Source organism: Corella eumyota, chromosome 5 (assembly GCF_963082875.1).
Source record: "Corella eumyota chromosome 5, kaCorEumy4.1, whole genome shotgun sequence".
NCBI classification, from domain to species: Eukaryota; Metazoa; Chordata; class Ascidiacea; order Phlebobranchia; family Corellidae; genus Corella; species Corella eumyota.
Window position 1 is genome coordinate 7266879 of NC_137494.1, and position 16398 is coordinate 7283276.

A 16398-nucleotide genomic window follows, 5' to 3' on the forward strand; every position below is an offset into this window, starting at 1 on the left:
ATGCCTGGGTCTTCTATGCGTAAGAGACAGAGCTCTTCTAGAAATGTGAAATTTACAGAGTTGTCAGATTTGCCGGAACAAGAAGAGCGAAAACCCGCACAAAGAATCGGAAATTATGCGAGATACGGAAACACTGTTTTCGAAATCAAAGAAACAGGAGAAGATCCAACCTATGTTAAAGTTATTGAGGTGAAAAATTTGACTAGGGGTACATGAAGTAGATAAATTAAAATGGTTCCTTATATCGCTAGCTATTTAGATTTGAATAGCGCAAGCTATTTAGATTTAATGCAACTGCCAATAAGTCGTAATGTACTTTACCATACGCCGAGCCAAAAATCAATATGCAACATAAAACTCCCCACCGAATCTCACATCAAGTGTTGTACAACTAAATAACGTTTACATGTGACGGTTAATATATAAATTTAATTACAATAACAGGCAAGCCTAATTCTGTTTGTCGTGGTACTGGCCTACATTTCTTTCTACCACTTTGAAGCGATGCATTTTCATGTTACAAAGGGTTATGGCCATCTTGGCTTTCCTACAGCACAGCATGTGGTCGGGCAGAAATACTTAGCTGGAAAAGGAGTCGAAGCTAACGAAACAGAAGCTATGAGATGGTTCAAGTAAGTACTAAATGTCTTCATACTATGCAAAAATGACCTAGCTAATGCATGCATCAAATAAGGTTCTTTCAAACATATATCAAATACGATTTATTTTAACCAGAAATCTACTTTTGTATTTAACATTTTCTTATTTTACTTTAGAAAGGCAGCTGACCAAGGCCATGCAGAAGCATCATTCAACTTGGCAGTGGGACATATTCATGGGGCCAAGACGGGCCTTCGACCAGGGTAAGACATTTTTGACTTAAAACCAGACGTGAAAACGCTTATCTTATATCAAATAGTATTAACCTCACAATTTATTCTTTTTTTTTCCGATGACTTTGCCGATGTGGTTTATTGTTAACCGTGTGTCTATTTTAAGATTGTCACTTACTAGTTGTAGGGCCAACCAACTTAAACTAAGCCTAACTTCTTTTCTTTGTTTGTTTCAATACAAAACCAAACATTCAAAAAGGTGCTATGTATCAAAATTCGCATCCGATATGAATCCCTAAACATTTGCTATACGTTTACCCACGTCAATAAAAAAGTTTATATTGTGCCTATATTGTTTATAACAAATTTATTGTGCCTATATTGCTACTTACAAATTTTGTTAACTTATACAAGACAAGATAAAACGTTTAATATCAAAATATTTTTGACAGGCAAGCAACCAGGCTACTTAAACATGCACATAGAAAAGGAGTAAAAGAAGCAGAGCACGCACTTTCTCTATGTGCACGAAGAGGCTGCGATCTATAACAAAATTATTTTTTGCACTGTAATTAAATGTACAAAATTTGCGTAAAAAGCCCTGTACAAATACTGTTGCACGTTTCAAAAACAGAACAATTTATTAAAAACGAATAAGATAAGGCACGGGTAAGGAAAATTCAGGAACAGTTCTGAACTTCATTTTTAAACATAAAATAATAAATAAAACAATGGTGGCACTCGTAAAAATGTAATAAAGTATATTAACAATGTCTTGGTCTATTTAATCCGCTATGAAACCCGGAATGTCCCTGAAAGAAAAAAAAATTAAAAATAAATATTCTTAGATCTCCGCTATGAAAACGGCATAAATCATTATCTTAAATTATAAAATAAACAAAAGTAAAGGCCGATGCATAAAGAAAATCCTACATTACAAGAAATTGTAATTAAAAATAATTTTTATGATAACACCTACCTTGCATCTTCATAAGGATCGTCGAGCACTTTACTTCTACTAATACCTTTCTTCTTTTCTCTTTCATCACTTCTCTCGACTTTTTCCCTTCTTCTTCTTTTTCTGTCGCATCTCTCTTTTGCCGAACTTGACGAATGTGAAGATGTCGTTTCGAATGCCGGGGCAAAACGCGGAACTTTGCGCTGGGTGTTTAGAGAACTTAGGCTACTGGTGTTTTCTTTGGAAGTTTGAGAGGGGGCCTCGGTTGTAGGGGGTAGTTTTTTGACGTCAGCAAATATTGTTTGTGAACGCCGAAGAGGACGGGCTAAAAAAAAATTTAAATTTTAATAAAGAAAAAAAATCGAATTAAAAAAAGTTAAAAAAAAAACAAATATTACCTCTGGATGTCGCTGACGGACATCTCTGTTGTTTCTTTTTCTTTTTTACTCTAAGCAATCCAAACAAGCCACTTCTGTTGGAGCTACTGTTACTAAAATCCTTAAAAACACATAATAATATTAAAACACCTAAGTATAACATATTGCATAAAATTATTTTAGCTTAACAGGACTTTACAAATACTTACTTCAATTGTGCTTTTCGTGTCTGTTGTCGGAGTCGAACCCTGGACCTCTTGCTCCACGACAGTATCTGTAGTTGCCTCAGTAGTTGAACACAAACGCATGTTGTGCTTAGCTAAATTAGTGGCAGTTAGGGTAGGAGCTAAGGGTAATTTTGTAAGTTCATTTTTGTTGGCTGCATTGTCTGTGACTTGTTTATTCTCTGAAGGTTCAACTTTTTGATTAATTTCAGACAAAACCTTCTTTTGGACTTGTGAATTTTTAACAGAAATGTTTGATTTCAAGCTTAAAGATTGTTCGGTCGAAACAGTATTTTCTTCTTTAATATATTGAGCAATATCAGGCCTAAATTTATATAAAAACATTTCAAATGAGATTTAAGCTAGTTTAGCCTCTCTAAAGATTTTAAATTACAAATAGACAAAAAACTAACTTGGTTTTATCTTTAATTTTCTCTGAAGATTGAATATTATTTTCCCTGTGTTGAATTAAGGACTGTATCGAACCGCACCGAGAAGATTCGTCGGTTAAACCGCTCGCAGAATAAACACTGGGTGTTGCGTTGTGACAGTTGGTTATGACGTCATTTGACTCGGCCACTGGTTTTTTCTTTTTGCCAAGTTCGTCGGTGAGTTTAAACGACGCCATGACGTCATCAATTAACGACGTAGCCCGAAGGTAAAATTCGTTTACTTGGAGTTCAATCTAATAAATAAAATATTTTTAAAGTTAAAAAAAAATAAAAAAACGAATGAAAAGAATATTTAAAAATACTTTAAAAAAACTTTAAAAAATATATAAAAAAAACTTATAAAAGATTTAAAAAAAAAACAAAGAAAAAAATAAAAAAACTTGTATATCTAAACGTATACAAAAATGTACCTCATAAAGAGCCAAATTGTTGGTTAATTTAAAATCGATGTCCCGCTCTAAAAATCCAACTGAATCCAACTGTTTTTTGGGATCAAATTTGTCATATTTTCCAACGTTGAACAGGTCGCCATTCATGTTTTTATCACCATTTTCATCCAGGCTAAATTCCTTGTGAATGCTAGACGATGTTAGCGAGTCCCGACTAGATCGCGAAAATTCGACCTCGTACTCGGTATCGCGAGGTCTAAAACGCCGCGGAAGGTTGCCGCAAAATACCGTAGTCACAAGACAACTTAAAATCGATTTAACTTGATCGAAATTTACTTTCCAAATCTCATAGAAGCTGACATATTGTCTTCTTGATTTAGTTTTAGTTTTTGCAGATTTTGATTTGTTCGATTTCATTTCCTTGTTTACTTCTGTATTTGTTTTATTCTTTGTATTCTCTTTGGGCCTTGCACCTTTAACTTGTTTTCTGTTAACCTCTTTATAATGAGCTTGGTGGCTGGAAATCAATAAACCACGCAAAATCAGGCGGCACGCAATAAACAAGAAACCAGCTAATATCAATGCAAACGCGCCAATATGATTATTATCAGAACTGCTAAACCCGGCATAAAACCCAAGCCCAATGGAAGCCTTTACGGTCCATTGTAATCCATCAGAAAACGTAGTAAAATTAGGTAAACCAGCAAGAAAACCCAGCGAGGTAGCAACAAATATGACCCCGATAAACGGCAATAGAATATGCGCAAAGGCAGACCTCATCGAAGCGCTGGTTGCCATAACAACCCGACTAAGTCGGTTTTTTGGTCCGTGTAGAGTAACCAGCAAAACGACACCTTGAACAACGACAAGAACTGTCCAGATAGCAAGAGCACAACGCGAGAACATTTCCCAGAAAAGCACAGTTTCCATCATAGAAAGGTATTTACAGCCAGCGTGCCCACCCTGCTCCATTGTGTCCGAAACCAGGAACGTAAAATATCGCAAGGTGGTGGAAATTATTAGGTAAGCTACAATAATTAACCACACTAGTATGTTAAGTAGTTTTTCTGTCGAACTCGATTCATAAAGCGATCGTCTACTTAGCTCCTGCCGAGACCGTTTACTCAAAGTTCGATTTTCAGTCAAGTTCAACAAGTTGCGAATGGCACAACCAGCAACCCAAATGATCAAAATCACGTGACATAAAATCAACCAATTGCTGGCGACCTTGCCTCCCAATGATGTCGTCTGTATGTCAAGGTAAGTAGCATGTCGAAAATAACTGTTTTGAAATTCAACCAAAGCCTTAACTACAGTGTACTGTTCAGTTACGGTGTTATAGGATAGGAAATCAATTGTAACAGCGTCAGTGTAGTTTTCAACCGACAGATTTGAGTAGAAGTATTTGTTTCTATAAAACAAGTCCATTTTAAACAGCTTTTCTACGATGTAAACCCTACCAGTTACCGGGCTAACGTAATCTTCAAGGCTGGAGTTCTTTTTTAGGCGCTCTTTTAAATTAAATTGTAAAAATTTACCCCACTTTTCAGAAACAGAAGCGCGCGGCATTTGTTTTCTTAAAAGAGACCAAATTCGTATATCGCCCAACAAAATGTTATTTGCAGAAGCTTTATGTTCCGTCGTATCGTTGTGGTTAGGCAGCGCTTCTAAATCGCTCATGATCGTACATTCGAACCACTTTCGCCACATGGACGCGTTGATGACGTCATAAATGGAAGCCGTAAAGTTGACGTTCGAAGTGATGGTAAAATCCTCTTGAATAAAAAATCCACGATCGAACCATGACGTCACGTGATCGTCCTGCCAGTGACGCTTGTCGGACACCCCCTGCAAAGAAACGATACGGAAAAGAACAAAAACGAGTATAAAGTAAATCATCCACGTCACAGATGCTCTTTCCGCGGACGTCTTCTTCCGCAACATCCGCGCGGTCTTCCGGAGCGGATCGGATGACTTTCTCCATCTTCCTCTTCGATCGTACGGAGGCAGAATTGTGCGAAGGTAACGAGATCGCCGTCTTTCAAGGACGCGGAGCTTAATCTCAGTCGCATCCAACGTCCCCACATCCTTAAGATCAAGTTCGCTTCCTTTAACAGGAACTTGTTCTAGAAAAAATAAAAATAATAAAATTTTTCAAATTTCAAATTAACGCCTAAAGCTATTAAAACTTTATTGCTCAAAAAACAAAATTAAAATTTTTGAAGCATTTAAATATAATAAACAAACTACATTACCTTGCTGTTGTTTATATGCGTAGTTATCCACCGCAGCCGCATCGACAGCTGGAAAAAGAGTGGCGTGGGTGGATGACAGATCCGCATCACCCCATACGTTCTTCATAGTTTGCAACATAGCGAACAAGCCTACAGTCAGAGTCTCAATTACGACAGTAGTCCAAAACAATGCGAAACACGAAATTTCAATCCAACCAGCAAAGTCGCTATCTTCCATAATATAAGCCGAGGCGTATATTATTCCAGCACAGGACCCTGCTACTAGTATAAGGTAGTAAAGCCAGGCAAGGTAAGCGCATTTTCGTGGCAGAGGAGCGGCGTGCCGACGAGAGATCGCTTCCAACTTTTCGCAAGGAATTAGCGCAGGACCGTCCATAGCTAAGCCATCTATATCAAGATACCTATAAATCGAGAGAAAGTTATTTTTAATTAAATATTTCATAAAACATATGTTAAAATTTAATTTATATTTCTTAAATCAGCAAATGGTACCACCAAAAAATTGGAAATATTACATTAAAAATACCCTAAATGATGCCAAATGCATTCATTATTTTATATTACTAATCGTAGCATAATTAATAAATTATATAATCGCCTATGTTCTAAGGCAGGCCAAATTGTTTAAATAATACACAACTAGTTTAAAACAACTTAAAAATTTAGCACCATGAAAGGTAAACAAAATATAAAAATCCAAATTTTTAACTTACTCTCCATCGTAGGAATCCAAATTACTTCTACTTCCTACGTCATCTAAACCACCATCACTCGTGACGTAAGACTCATTCAAATAGTTGCTATGACAAGATGACGTCATACCTTCGTCCCCGCTATAAAACTCTAAATAAACAAACAACGTTTTGGTAAAAATTAATCCAAAAGAACCTTTTTATACCATTTAAAGAATAATCTAACCTAAAGTATTGGGTATTACAATATATGTATATAAAACTACTGCAAAATTGTAATGTCTATTACAAAAATTTAACACTGGCAGGCAAAACGTTACCAACATCAGTACATAACTGCAGTTAAGTTTGTAATTTACCCAAACAAAAATTTCTACCATCTGAATGACAAATAATAAACTTTTTCGAATGACAAATATTTTACCTTTTTTCGAGGATAAACTACCAGTCGAAGTCGTCATCATGCACCTAGCTATTTCCTCGTCAAATGACGTCATACTACGTCCGATTGGCCACGAATACAAGCTTCCAGCGTAACCCGGTACTTTCCCCTCTTCGATACCTAACTTACCCGCTTCGGCGGTCACGTGATTCTGGCTCCCCATCTGTTTTTCTTTCAGCCAATCGCAGACCGCTTCGTTAGCGTTCGTCATAGGTTCGTGATTGGTCACGAGATCAGTGACGTTTTGAGTTAAAGTTGATGTCTTGTGCAATCCACCTCCAATTCGTGAATTAATTCCTATTTAAAAAATGAAATGAATTAAACACTTAATTGGATTTTTTATTGATCATATATTGGCTAGTAAAAATATATTTTCAATTTAAAAAAATTTACAACACTAAATTTGACAAATTTTGATCATAAATTTGTTGTTTAAAAGTATTTTTATACATTAAGATAATATTGGTAATAAAGTTAACCTACCTGGTAGAGTTTGTCCATATTTGTTCGGCAAAGTTAGGTTCGAATAACTCGGAAAAGGTGATTCAGTTGAGCCATTCGTGCTATCTTCTATCATCATTGATATTCGTTCATCTCGTTTTGAATACCTGTAAAAATAGTTAAATATTTTTAAAAAAATTACATTTAATAATTTTTCCAAATTAAAATTCTGTTTTATTTATTAGCAAGCTCTACTTTTTTATCAAACAATCATTTTAGTTGTTAAGGCGCATTATAACAAGACATTAGCCTAGGACATACCGAAAAATGAGTTGAGCTGGCAAGAGTAGCAAACTGGTCAAAGCACCGATTGCAAGTCCCCAAGTAACACTTTCAAGACTGAAGTAGGAATAATCTAAAATGTAGAGTTTACAAATTAAATAGTTTAAAAATATAGTCCTACAGCAACATATAGCCGGCAGCGTGGTGTAGTGGTAAGAACACTTGCTACACCACACATGAGGTCGTGGGTTCAATCGCCACTGCTCTTATGCTGTAGCGCCCTTGAGTAAGGCGCTATAAATGGCATGAACTTCTGCTGAGCTATAGCACCTAATCAGCAGTATAATTAGCAGGCAATTATATAATCTATAATATCCAAAACTGCCACAGACAACTCGAGACTGGGTCGGAGTAACTGATGTTACTCTATGTTTAAGTCGCGCACTCAACTTTCTCACATCGAAGATAAAAATATATACAAAAAAAATACGGTAATGTCAAATCAGGTTGTATAACCCAGAGACCTACTGTTTAACATAAAATAATTACCACTTCTAAGGTTTTTAGCTGCTACTAATATCATTTTTTCGGTAGATAAGGCCATGATCACAACACACAAGGCCAATCCATGAACGATTCTTTGAGATCTTGTTAGTGCACCCCAATGAGCACAAGAGAATATAGACAAAAAACTAAATTAAATTAGTCGTTATCAACAACATGTTAATTATATAAAAAGAAATCACAGTTTTTTTAAATCCAATGTAATGCTATTACTAGTTGCATTATATTTACACAAGTTTACCTGTGATAGTCAATCATAAAGTTCCTTATTCTAATTGCAAAATGTCGCCAGAAGTTCGGCCGATTTTCCATTGGTGTAAGATCCTGGTAAATTCTATTTACCCCCCTGTCCAATGCCAGCCATGAATGACAAGGAAAGAACCATTTTTCGTCAGTATTTACGTCTCTGATGTTAACATAGTCCAAGTACCATCGTGGTCTGGTGCCAGCATGGTCATGCCATATCGACACTTTCCATAGAGAACCAAGATTGCTATCAAATGTTACTATGAACGTTTTCGAAGAACCTTGAAAGTAAAATAAACAAAATTGTTAGATTTTTTTTATGGGTTTTTCAAACAAAATATACTGCATAATAAAATTAAATTTTGTAAATGGACTTTAAATTAAGTTTTAATTTTAGAAATCTTAAAAAAGAATGTTATTAATACCCGTTTCGTATAAGCAAATTTCTTTTTTTCGACAATGATTTGAAGTTGCAAATGTTTGTTCACTATAGTGACCCCTTGAAGGTGCTATTAGTTCTCTGGCCTCATATTTTCCCTTTTCTCCATACAGAATCACGTTTGCTAACGAGGTTGTACCACTACCTGGCCAGTTACCAGTTTGCAAAGTAATTTCATAAACCTTAAAACAAAAATGACGTAAATTTTAATTACTTATACACTACAGATTTTCAAATGCGTTTTACGGAAAAAAATTACAGTATTGCAAAAAGGCTGTGCTTTTTCTAAAGGCAATGGGATTTAAATTTATCTGTGTTAAACATATAAAATATGTCGCCTCCTCATGTAAATGCAATTATTCTGATTTTTATCCCCTCATAAAATTGCTTTGACCATTTTAACATAAGCACTATACTATGCTGGTACAAATTGCTTGGAAAAAATATTTAAAATCTTTAATAGGTGAATATATGCCCAAACACTAGCAAAACTATATTTAACCTGTTTATGCTCTGGTTTATTATCCCGTAAAATGACTGGCACTCGACCACTTGCACCATGGTCATCAGTGCCAAGCCACCATCTCAACCAGTCACCAACACCAAGTGACTTGTTAACCAATTCATCTGTGTCACTGTTGTTCATATCTCGATGACGTAGCACAAAACGATGAATAGCCAGAAAACCAAAGAAGAATACAAACAAGGCTACAAGCACCTAAAATATATATATTTTTTAATTTACAAAGTAAAACATGGGTTCATAAAACTAGACATTTAGCAAGAATTATCTTATAATAAAAATATGCTATTTTAATTTTGTAAATACAAAACACAGATTAATTTTAACAGTCATCAAAGATTTAAGTTTTTTGTCCAAATAAGGCTTTTTGAATATACCGTTAGGCAAGAAGATAGTGCTCTAGTTGCAACAATTAATATAAGATCATGGGTTTCTAACGGAGCTTCGATTCTTTCAAAGGAACTCGAATACGTTGATAAATGATAAGTTTGGCAGACTGTTTGGGTCAATGAAGAAGTGTTCAAAATCTGTGCAAATAAATTGTTCTATTATTGTATATGTTATATTTTGTTAAGAGTTAAAAAGTTGACGATAAAGTCATTCAAAAAAGTAAATATGAAAACGCGCCCTATATATTAAATTTTAAGAAATACACACAAAAATTACTAAAAATAAAGTAAAATCTTATTTAAATGAAATTATTAAGTTATTTAAATACCTGACAGCCATCATTTTTCCATGTGAGCATTTCCTTGTTCCAGTAAAAGCAATCAGCCCACCAGATGTTAATACGATAGTTAACTTTCTGATGACTAAACCTCCGCTCCAGCTTCGTTGTTTCGGAGTTGGCATTCCAAAGTGAAATGTAGTAAGTTAGACTGCTGTCCAGTTCTCCAGGCTTAAAGGTAAGCTTGACAGTCGAGCTTGTGCCTATCCTTTTTAAAGATCTTGCACGTTTAGCTGAAAAAACTCCCATGGCTAGTATGTTAGTGTCGTTTAAAGGACTTTTTGTTGACAACGGTTGGCCACTGAATGCAACGGCGACAGCAAAAGGTCTATAAAAATATTAATAGTGCTTTGGAAGTCCTTTTTTTTACACAGTCTACTTAAGCCAAAAAACACTCATTTAAGCACTTGGACTTAGCTATTATGATAAATGAATATGTCATTTATGTTTATAAAGCTTAAATTATTTACCTGCTAGTTAATTCTTCAGCCTCTACTTGAATATGCAAAGTATAATTTGTTGATTTTTCAACTTTAAATGAATGAACCGCCATTTTTCCTTGGAACACCGAAAAACTTGAATTCTTCTTCATTTTATCCTAAATACAAAAAGTTTTTTTTAATATAATAAAAATAAGCAACAACAACCTTGATGCAAATAAAATAATAATCAAATTACCTCTATTTGCCTGGGTGGCAGGAATATGGTTATAGGTCGTTTTAAGTTTCTAACTTTAATCTCAGTTAGATTTGTGTCTGTAACCCATAATGATATTGCCCTTGGATCCATCTACAAATAAAAAATAAATTTTTATACAAGCCTTTTATTTACATTTAAAAAAAAAACAATCTTTTTTTACCACAATTTTAATATTCTTATTTTTGGAAGATGATTTTTCTTAAAATAATTTTTTTCCAACTTTTTACCTTAACTGGCATATCGTTAGCTATATAAGGACCTTGATGATAGTAGGTTAGTGCTGTTTGAGTGTACTTTATATCTTTATAGTTGTTTAAAATGTTGATCAAATACTTTGGATAAATTGCGCCAACTTTGAAGTCATCTACAGAGTAAATATGCTTTATTTAAAAATAATAAAAAGTATGTATTTAAAAGTAAAACAAGTAAAAAAAATTTTTTTTAATTAATCTGAATTCTTGTTTAGAATTAACAATTACTTTTATACATTATCTATAAATTTACCAACCAGAATAAATGTTTATTAAATTTCCTTCGGGATTTTGAGATATAAGATTAATTGATGATGTTTCAATTTTATTTGAACCAAAAGTTTGAATTATTTCTTCAGATGATTCTAGTAAAACAAAGTCAGCTAGTTTAAATTATGTTTGCTTTTACAAAATATTATAAAGTATAACAAAACAACAATAAAATACATGCGATTGTTGTCTTGAAATTTTTTTAATTTCAAATTAACAAAAAATTATGTAGAAACAAAAAAAATTTGTTAAAACCCAGGCAAACAAGTCTATTAACTAAAATACTTACTTAGAAAATAGTTTCTCAAATTTTCTTCTAAATTTTCAACATCTCTCATTGATTTATGCAATTTAGTTTTATTGACATAAGTATTTGAATATGTTTTATTATATTCAGAATATAAGTCATTAAGAGACAATGTAAGAGCATCCAAGGTTGTTAGAATCTTATTGAAAATGTTGTCTGCATCTTCTTTATAATCTATTTCTCTAGCTAAAAATAAAAAAATATCAGTTTAAAAGCTGCAAATTACCGCAAATTATTAATAGCACAAAAAAGGCTGAAAGCAATTAATCATATTTCTAAACTGTAGATTTTCATAGCCAATTAAAAGTTAAAAAAATAAACTTACCCAAATTTACGAAAGGCTTCTGATACTGATAATGCTTTACATTTAGATCAATATTTCTTGATGCAATTTCACTACTTATCGCATGATTAATAACTTCCATCACAAAACCAGTTGAAGCATTTGTAAAAAAGTCATGCCATTGTGATAACCTTTCCAAAGCAAATAGAACATCTTGATACCGCACAACTCCATTGGTACTAATTTGAGACAGTCCATATGATAATGATTGTACAATATCTTGTAAACGAAAGCGTATGACATCAATTTGAGAAATGTTCTTGAACAAATTAAGCTGCAAAAATTAACCGATTTAAAAAAGTTTAAGAGCTTTAAATTAAATTATCAAGTAAGATAACACAAACCTCTGGTAAAGAATCTAACATGACATTAGTATAAGCAAGTATGTTGTTATCATCTTTTTTCAGCAAAATGTGATAAAAAACGCTTTTATTACCAACTACATTGTTGTACCTGAAAAAATATTTATATCACAATTCAGATATTTTTAAACATTGTAAGTTATTATAGTTCAAAAATTGATAAAGCTAATATACACTATAATCAAAACAGGGAGTTTAGTTATTGCCGTAATTAAAAAAAAAAAACATTTTATTTGTTAATATTTAAAATCTTGTAAATTATTTTTTTTCACATTTATCCAACGATAAAGTAATATGTTTTTATACTCATTAACAAGAATAGCATACGATTTGTTTAAATCAAATTTTTATCATAAAAAACTTACACAAAATTTATGTCGTTGATATCTGTCCTGTTTTCTCTTGTGACATTAATTGGAAATGAACACACATTTGTTTGATCTCCTTCGCCATTGTACAATTTTACATGAACCAGAACTAATAACATTAAACAAGATAGAACTGAAATAATATTACCAAGTTTCTATTTAGAAATGGTTGTTGAAATGTTTTAAGCTAAAAAAATCTCTAAATCCAAGTCTCTAAATTTGTTCTACCTTCGTTATGAGATGCTGGCAAAGCAAACAAACAATCATAGGAACTTCCATAATATAATGCCCTTCTTTTTCCATTTTCTGTTAAACCATAACTAAAATCGTAGTAGACCATCTCAGACTAAAAATAAAATAACATTATAAATAATAAACAATTCCTTCAATAAAATGTTAACAGAAGTTTATTGGTTTTAAAATAGTTTATCTAAGTAAGTTATAACAAATCCCTAAAATTTAAATTTACCTCTTTATTTAACTTGTTGACAGTTGCATAATATTGTTTAGTTTTCCAACCAATACAGTGTACCCTATACAAGCCACCCAAATAACCTTCAGATACTGAACACTGACCATAACTTGGACCCCTGTTTATGCGAAAGTAGTAACCAGCCTGCCCTTTCTTGATTACATTGCCATTGTCTGTGCAAAAAAATAAAGTTCATGGAACATCACCGATGCTAAGTTAATAAAGTTAATCCGCAACATAGGCAAATTTATCGTTACATACATAACAATATTGCTTAAAAGACAAACTTACCATCATATTGGGTGACACGTGCAGTAACAGCATAAGTTTTGCCTTCTATTAAACTGCTTCGTTTAACAACAAGATATTGGGGTAGATCTGGCGTCTTCTTAATAATGCCATCAAGTAAAATAGCTGTATGCTTTTTGTCCTTGAAAATAATTATAAAAGGTAGTGCAATTTTTACCTTTATTTCTTAGTAAAGAAGCTTTATAAAAGTTATTATTATTGGTATTATTATAACAAAAATATTTGTACTGATAAAACATGTAACAAAAACAAACATAAAAAATATTTTACCTGGTAATGATTAAATCCTAGACCTGTTTTAGAATCAGCATTTAACAAAGAATCACCTGCCAATGTGGTGGTTGGTGTAACCGTTGCATAATTTGGTGAAGGAAAATAGTTAGGTGGATAGGTAGGTCCTGAAGATAAATGGGTGTTTGTGTAAAAGTTATTTGTTTATCCCCTTTTATTTCATTTAAACCTTAGCATATTTATGCAGTATGTTGAAAATCTTTTTTGACAATCTTAAATTTAAGCTTTAATTTTTGTTCCTTGAAATGCGAAGCAATAATTTTATAAAGTTTAAAAAAAGATCATTTGACAGTTTCAACAAAAAACAATTACAATTTAAATTAAATATTTAGAATTTATTTAATTACTTGAGTTAGGCCTTCCATCAGGTCTTCCGTCATGATCACCTTCTTGTATAGGGCCATAATCTGAAGTTAAATATTCATAAAACCCTCCACTTCTGCTAAATGGATTTTCCCCATAGGGCAAATCTACACCACCTTAAAATAGGAGAGCCAATAAGATATTACTTTGTTATTATTCACTTTTGCAATAAAGCGTGAATATTTGGTGTGCATCATTATTGCTGCATCATTTAAGAAATGGATTTTTATTTTCCAAAATAATATTTATTTAAATAAAATTAAAATATAAGTTAAACTTGCACAACATTGTTCAAACACTTACCAAACAAACTGTTATTTCCCAGACCCTGCAGCAAATCCATATACTGACTGCTATCTCCTCCTAGTGGTGCATAGGGATTGATACCCAAACCTGAAAAAAAAAGTATTGTTCAATCATTACCTTTGGCTATATGCATTTATAAAATATAAATAATTAAGTTTTCGATTTTTGTTGAAAGTCAGAAAAATCGTAATAGTATTTTTTAATTAACTTCACAGCTAGATAAAAATATCAAGATAAAAGGTAAAACAAACATACCATCATAGCCGTCATATTGATTATCAGCGAAAGTTTGATCAGTGTTGTATTTTTCCAATAAATTCGGTTTTTCATCAGAAATCGAATTATTATCACCTTGGACCCAAGTTTTTCGTGGAGCCCCAAGATTGGACAAATGCCCCGTTGTAATTGGCAGTCTGCTCTGATACGGATAAGCATTGTTAGTAGGTTTCACAGGGTACACATTATTCGGCGGCACTACTGTTCTTGGTTCATAATTATTAGAAGAATATATGTTATTAGAATTAGGTAATGTTGTAAAAGGGTTGTTGTTTGGTGTGATAAGGGAATTGTAATCTTGTTGCAATAGCTTGGGAGCTTCGCCGTAGTTTTCGTAACTATTGTATTGGGGCAATAAAGGATTGTTTTCACCAGGAATATTGTTGTGAAGAGAAAATACACCAGTGAAGTTTTTGTCTTTCTCATGTAGTTCTAGTTCATTGGATTCAACTGTATCAGATCAATGGTACACCGATATAATTTCAAATAAAAAATTAGCAAGAAATAATAAACTATAAACCCAATTTCACCAGCTTAATTAAAAAAAAATTGTAACTCTTTGTTTACTTTTTTTAAAACTTATTATAAAAAAATCATAACATCATTAACCATATTTAAGTATAATAAACAAGTTGTTTAACCTGTTTGATCAGTTATGTTAAATTTCATTATTCTTTCTTCTTCATCCTTATCAATATCAGTTTGACTTATAGATTCTAAAAAATATAAATACACTTTTAAATACTACACAATAACTTTACTGTTAAAACATAGTTATTTATTTTAGGTTATTTTTTTTAATTTCAAGTATACATACAAGGTTATAAAAATAACCTACCATTTGAAGTACCATTATTGGCCCAAGGCAATGCCCAACCAGAACCATCAGGGGGGGCACAATTTGAAGACTCTAAAAAATTCAATTAAAATTATGGCAATATTGGCCTAAAAGTTTTTACAAATATTAAAACATTTAGAAATTGAAGTTTTAATAGGTGAAGAACTCTATACATTAAAATTAGAACTAAACGTTTTTAGTAAATGTTCCAATTACAAACCATTTGCATAAAATGATTTGCTGTCATCCTCCAATATCTCAACACTCCATGAATATTCAACATGACCACCATTACAGTTGGTACAACTTGCTGCAAACATTGTGATTGATTGTCTGCTCACTGACGGTTCAACGCACAGGGGACAAACCAAATCAATGCTAAAAAATAAGTTTTTGGGTAATCAAAATGTTATCAACAATCTGAAAGAGATACATGCAACAACTACATGCACAAAACTTTCTTGAATAAATTTTGGCCAAAAATTACTTTACAAGACAATTAACACTTTAGAAATACAAGAAAGCGTAATGAACAACATATACACATACAAATATTTATGTTTAAAGCAGAAAATTTAAATCACAAACTTTGCAACAGGTTTTTTGTCTTCAATATTTAAAATGTAAGTAATTGCATCAGCAGGCTCTCCCGGAGCGTGAATGTTCACAATGAGCTAAAAAAACACATAAATTAATCATTTTAAAATTAAACTTTTATTTTTGAAAATAAATTTAAGTCAAAAAATACCGAAACAATTCTTAACCAGAAAATGCCATAAACATAAAAGCTTTATAAAATTATACAACACTTACTCTAAAGACAAAAATGTGCTGATCTTTTGCCAAGACATCAGCCGAAAAATTTAATACTGATTCGTGATTATCAATTGCACTTGGAAATTTTTCATATAATTTCAAATCACGATAAGACTGTTGTGCAGTATAAGATCGTGTTACAGAATTTGAATTTTGCAATGGAAAAGTTCTAACTTTGTGCACTTGTAAATCACTTTCATTCCAAAAACAAGATTTTTCAGGAAAGTTTAAGACATAGCATTCCCACGAATACCTGTCAAGAATAAAAATCAATTTACCTGTG

The 16398-nt window shown here is 32.5% G+C and overlaps 2 protein-coding genes across 3 annotated transcripts in view; one reads left to right on the plus strand and one right to left on the minus strand.

The window, feature by feature from the left end:
• On the plus strand, positions 1–1382 carry LOC145753394 (uncharacterized). Its single transcript, XM_082569807.1, has 4 exons — positions 1–189; positions 445–632; positions 777–863; positions 1286–1382. The coding sequence occupies exons 1-4, from the start codon at positions 1–3 to the stop codon at positions 1380–1382; spliced, it is 561 nt and encodes a 186-aa protein (XP_082425933.1).
• LOC145752142 (uncharacterized) overlaps positions 1205–16398 on the minus strand; it is a 21395-nt gene continuing 6201 nt past the window's right edge. Inside the window, exons 18-54 of one of the 2 annotated variants that reach the window (XM_082568360.1) lie at positions 16113–16368; positions 15888–15973; positions 15520–15677; positions 15300–15371; positions 15103–15177; positions 14441–14911; positions 14183–14272; positions 13864–13995; positions 13496–13623; positions 13208–13346; positions 12914–13089; positions 12673–12790; positions 12442–12553; positions 12059–12167; positions 11697–11988; positions 11354–11557; positions 11052–11159; positions 10771–10907; positions 10523–10633; positions 10315–10442; positions 9836–10172; positions 9495–9644; positions 9097–9312; positions 8581–8776; positions 8151–8436; positions 7895–8037; positions 7385–7478; positions 7106–7230; positions 6605–6919; positions 6202–6331; positions 5489–5889; positions 3255–5359; positions 2806–3077; positions 2378–2717; positions 2190–2289; positions 1813–2116; positions 1205–1645 (exon numbers count right to left, since the gene is read on the minus strand). In XM_082568360.1, the coding sequence (XP_082424486.1) occupies positions 1618–1645; positions 1813–2116; positions 2190–2289; positions 2378–2717; positions 2806–3077; positions 3255–5359; positions 5489–5889; positions 6202–6331; positions 6605–6919; positions 7106–7230; positions 7385–7478; positions 7895–8037; positions 8151–8436; positions 8581–8776; positions 9097–9312; positions 9495–9644; positions 9836–10172; positions 10315–10442; positions 10523–10633; positions 10771–10907; positions 11052–11159; positions 11354–11557; positions 11697–11988; positions 12059–12167; positions 12442–12553; positions 12673–12790; positions 12914–13089; positions 13208–13346; positions 13496–13623; positions 13864–13995; positions 14183–14272; positions 14441–14911; positions 15103–15177; positions 15300–15371; positions 15520–15677; positions 15888–15973; positions 16113–16368 (8644 nt within the window). In that variant the 3' untranslated portion in view covers positions 1205–1617. Of the gene's footprint in view, positions 1646–1812; positions 2117–2189; positions 2290–2377; positions 2718–2805; positions 3078–3254; positions 5360–5488; positions 5890–6201; positions 6332–6604; positions 6920–7105; positions 7231–7384; positions 7479–7894; positions 8038–8150; positions 8437–8580; positions 8777–9096; positions 9313–9494; positions 9645–9835; positions 10173–10314; positions 10443–10522; positions 10634–10770; positions 10908–11051; positions 11160–11353; positions 11558–11696; positions 11989–12058; positions 12168–12441; positions 12578–12672; positions 12791–12913; positions 13090–13207; positions 13347–13495; positions 13624–13863; positions 13996–14182; positions 14273–14440; positions 14912–15102; positions 15178–15299; positions 15372–15519; positions 15678–15887; positions 15974–16112; positions 16369–16398 lie in introns of both variants that reach the window. The other variant, XM_082568359.1, reaches the window with a different exon arrangement.

Bases quoted from the DNA above. Each gene is read 5' to 3' on its own strand.
- LOC145753394 (XM_082569807.1), top strand. From the start codon at position 1: ATGCCTGGGTCTTCTATGCGTAAGAGACAGAGCTCTTCTAGAAATGTG. The intron at 633-776 runs GTAAGTACTAAA...ATTTTACTTTAG, and splicing joins GAAGCTATGAGATGGTTCAA to AAAGGCAGCTGACCAAGGCC. The intron at 864-1,285 runs GTAAGACATTTT...TATTTTTGACAG, and splicing joins AAGACGGGCCTTCGACCAGG to GCAAGCAACCAGGCTACTTA.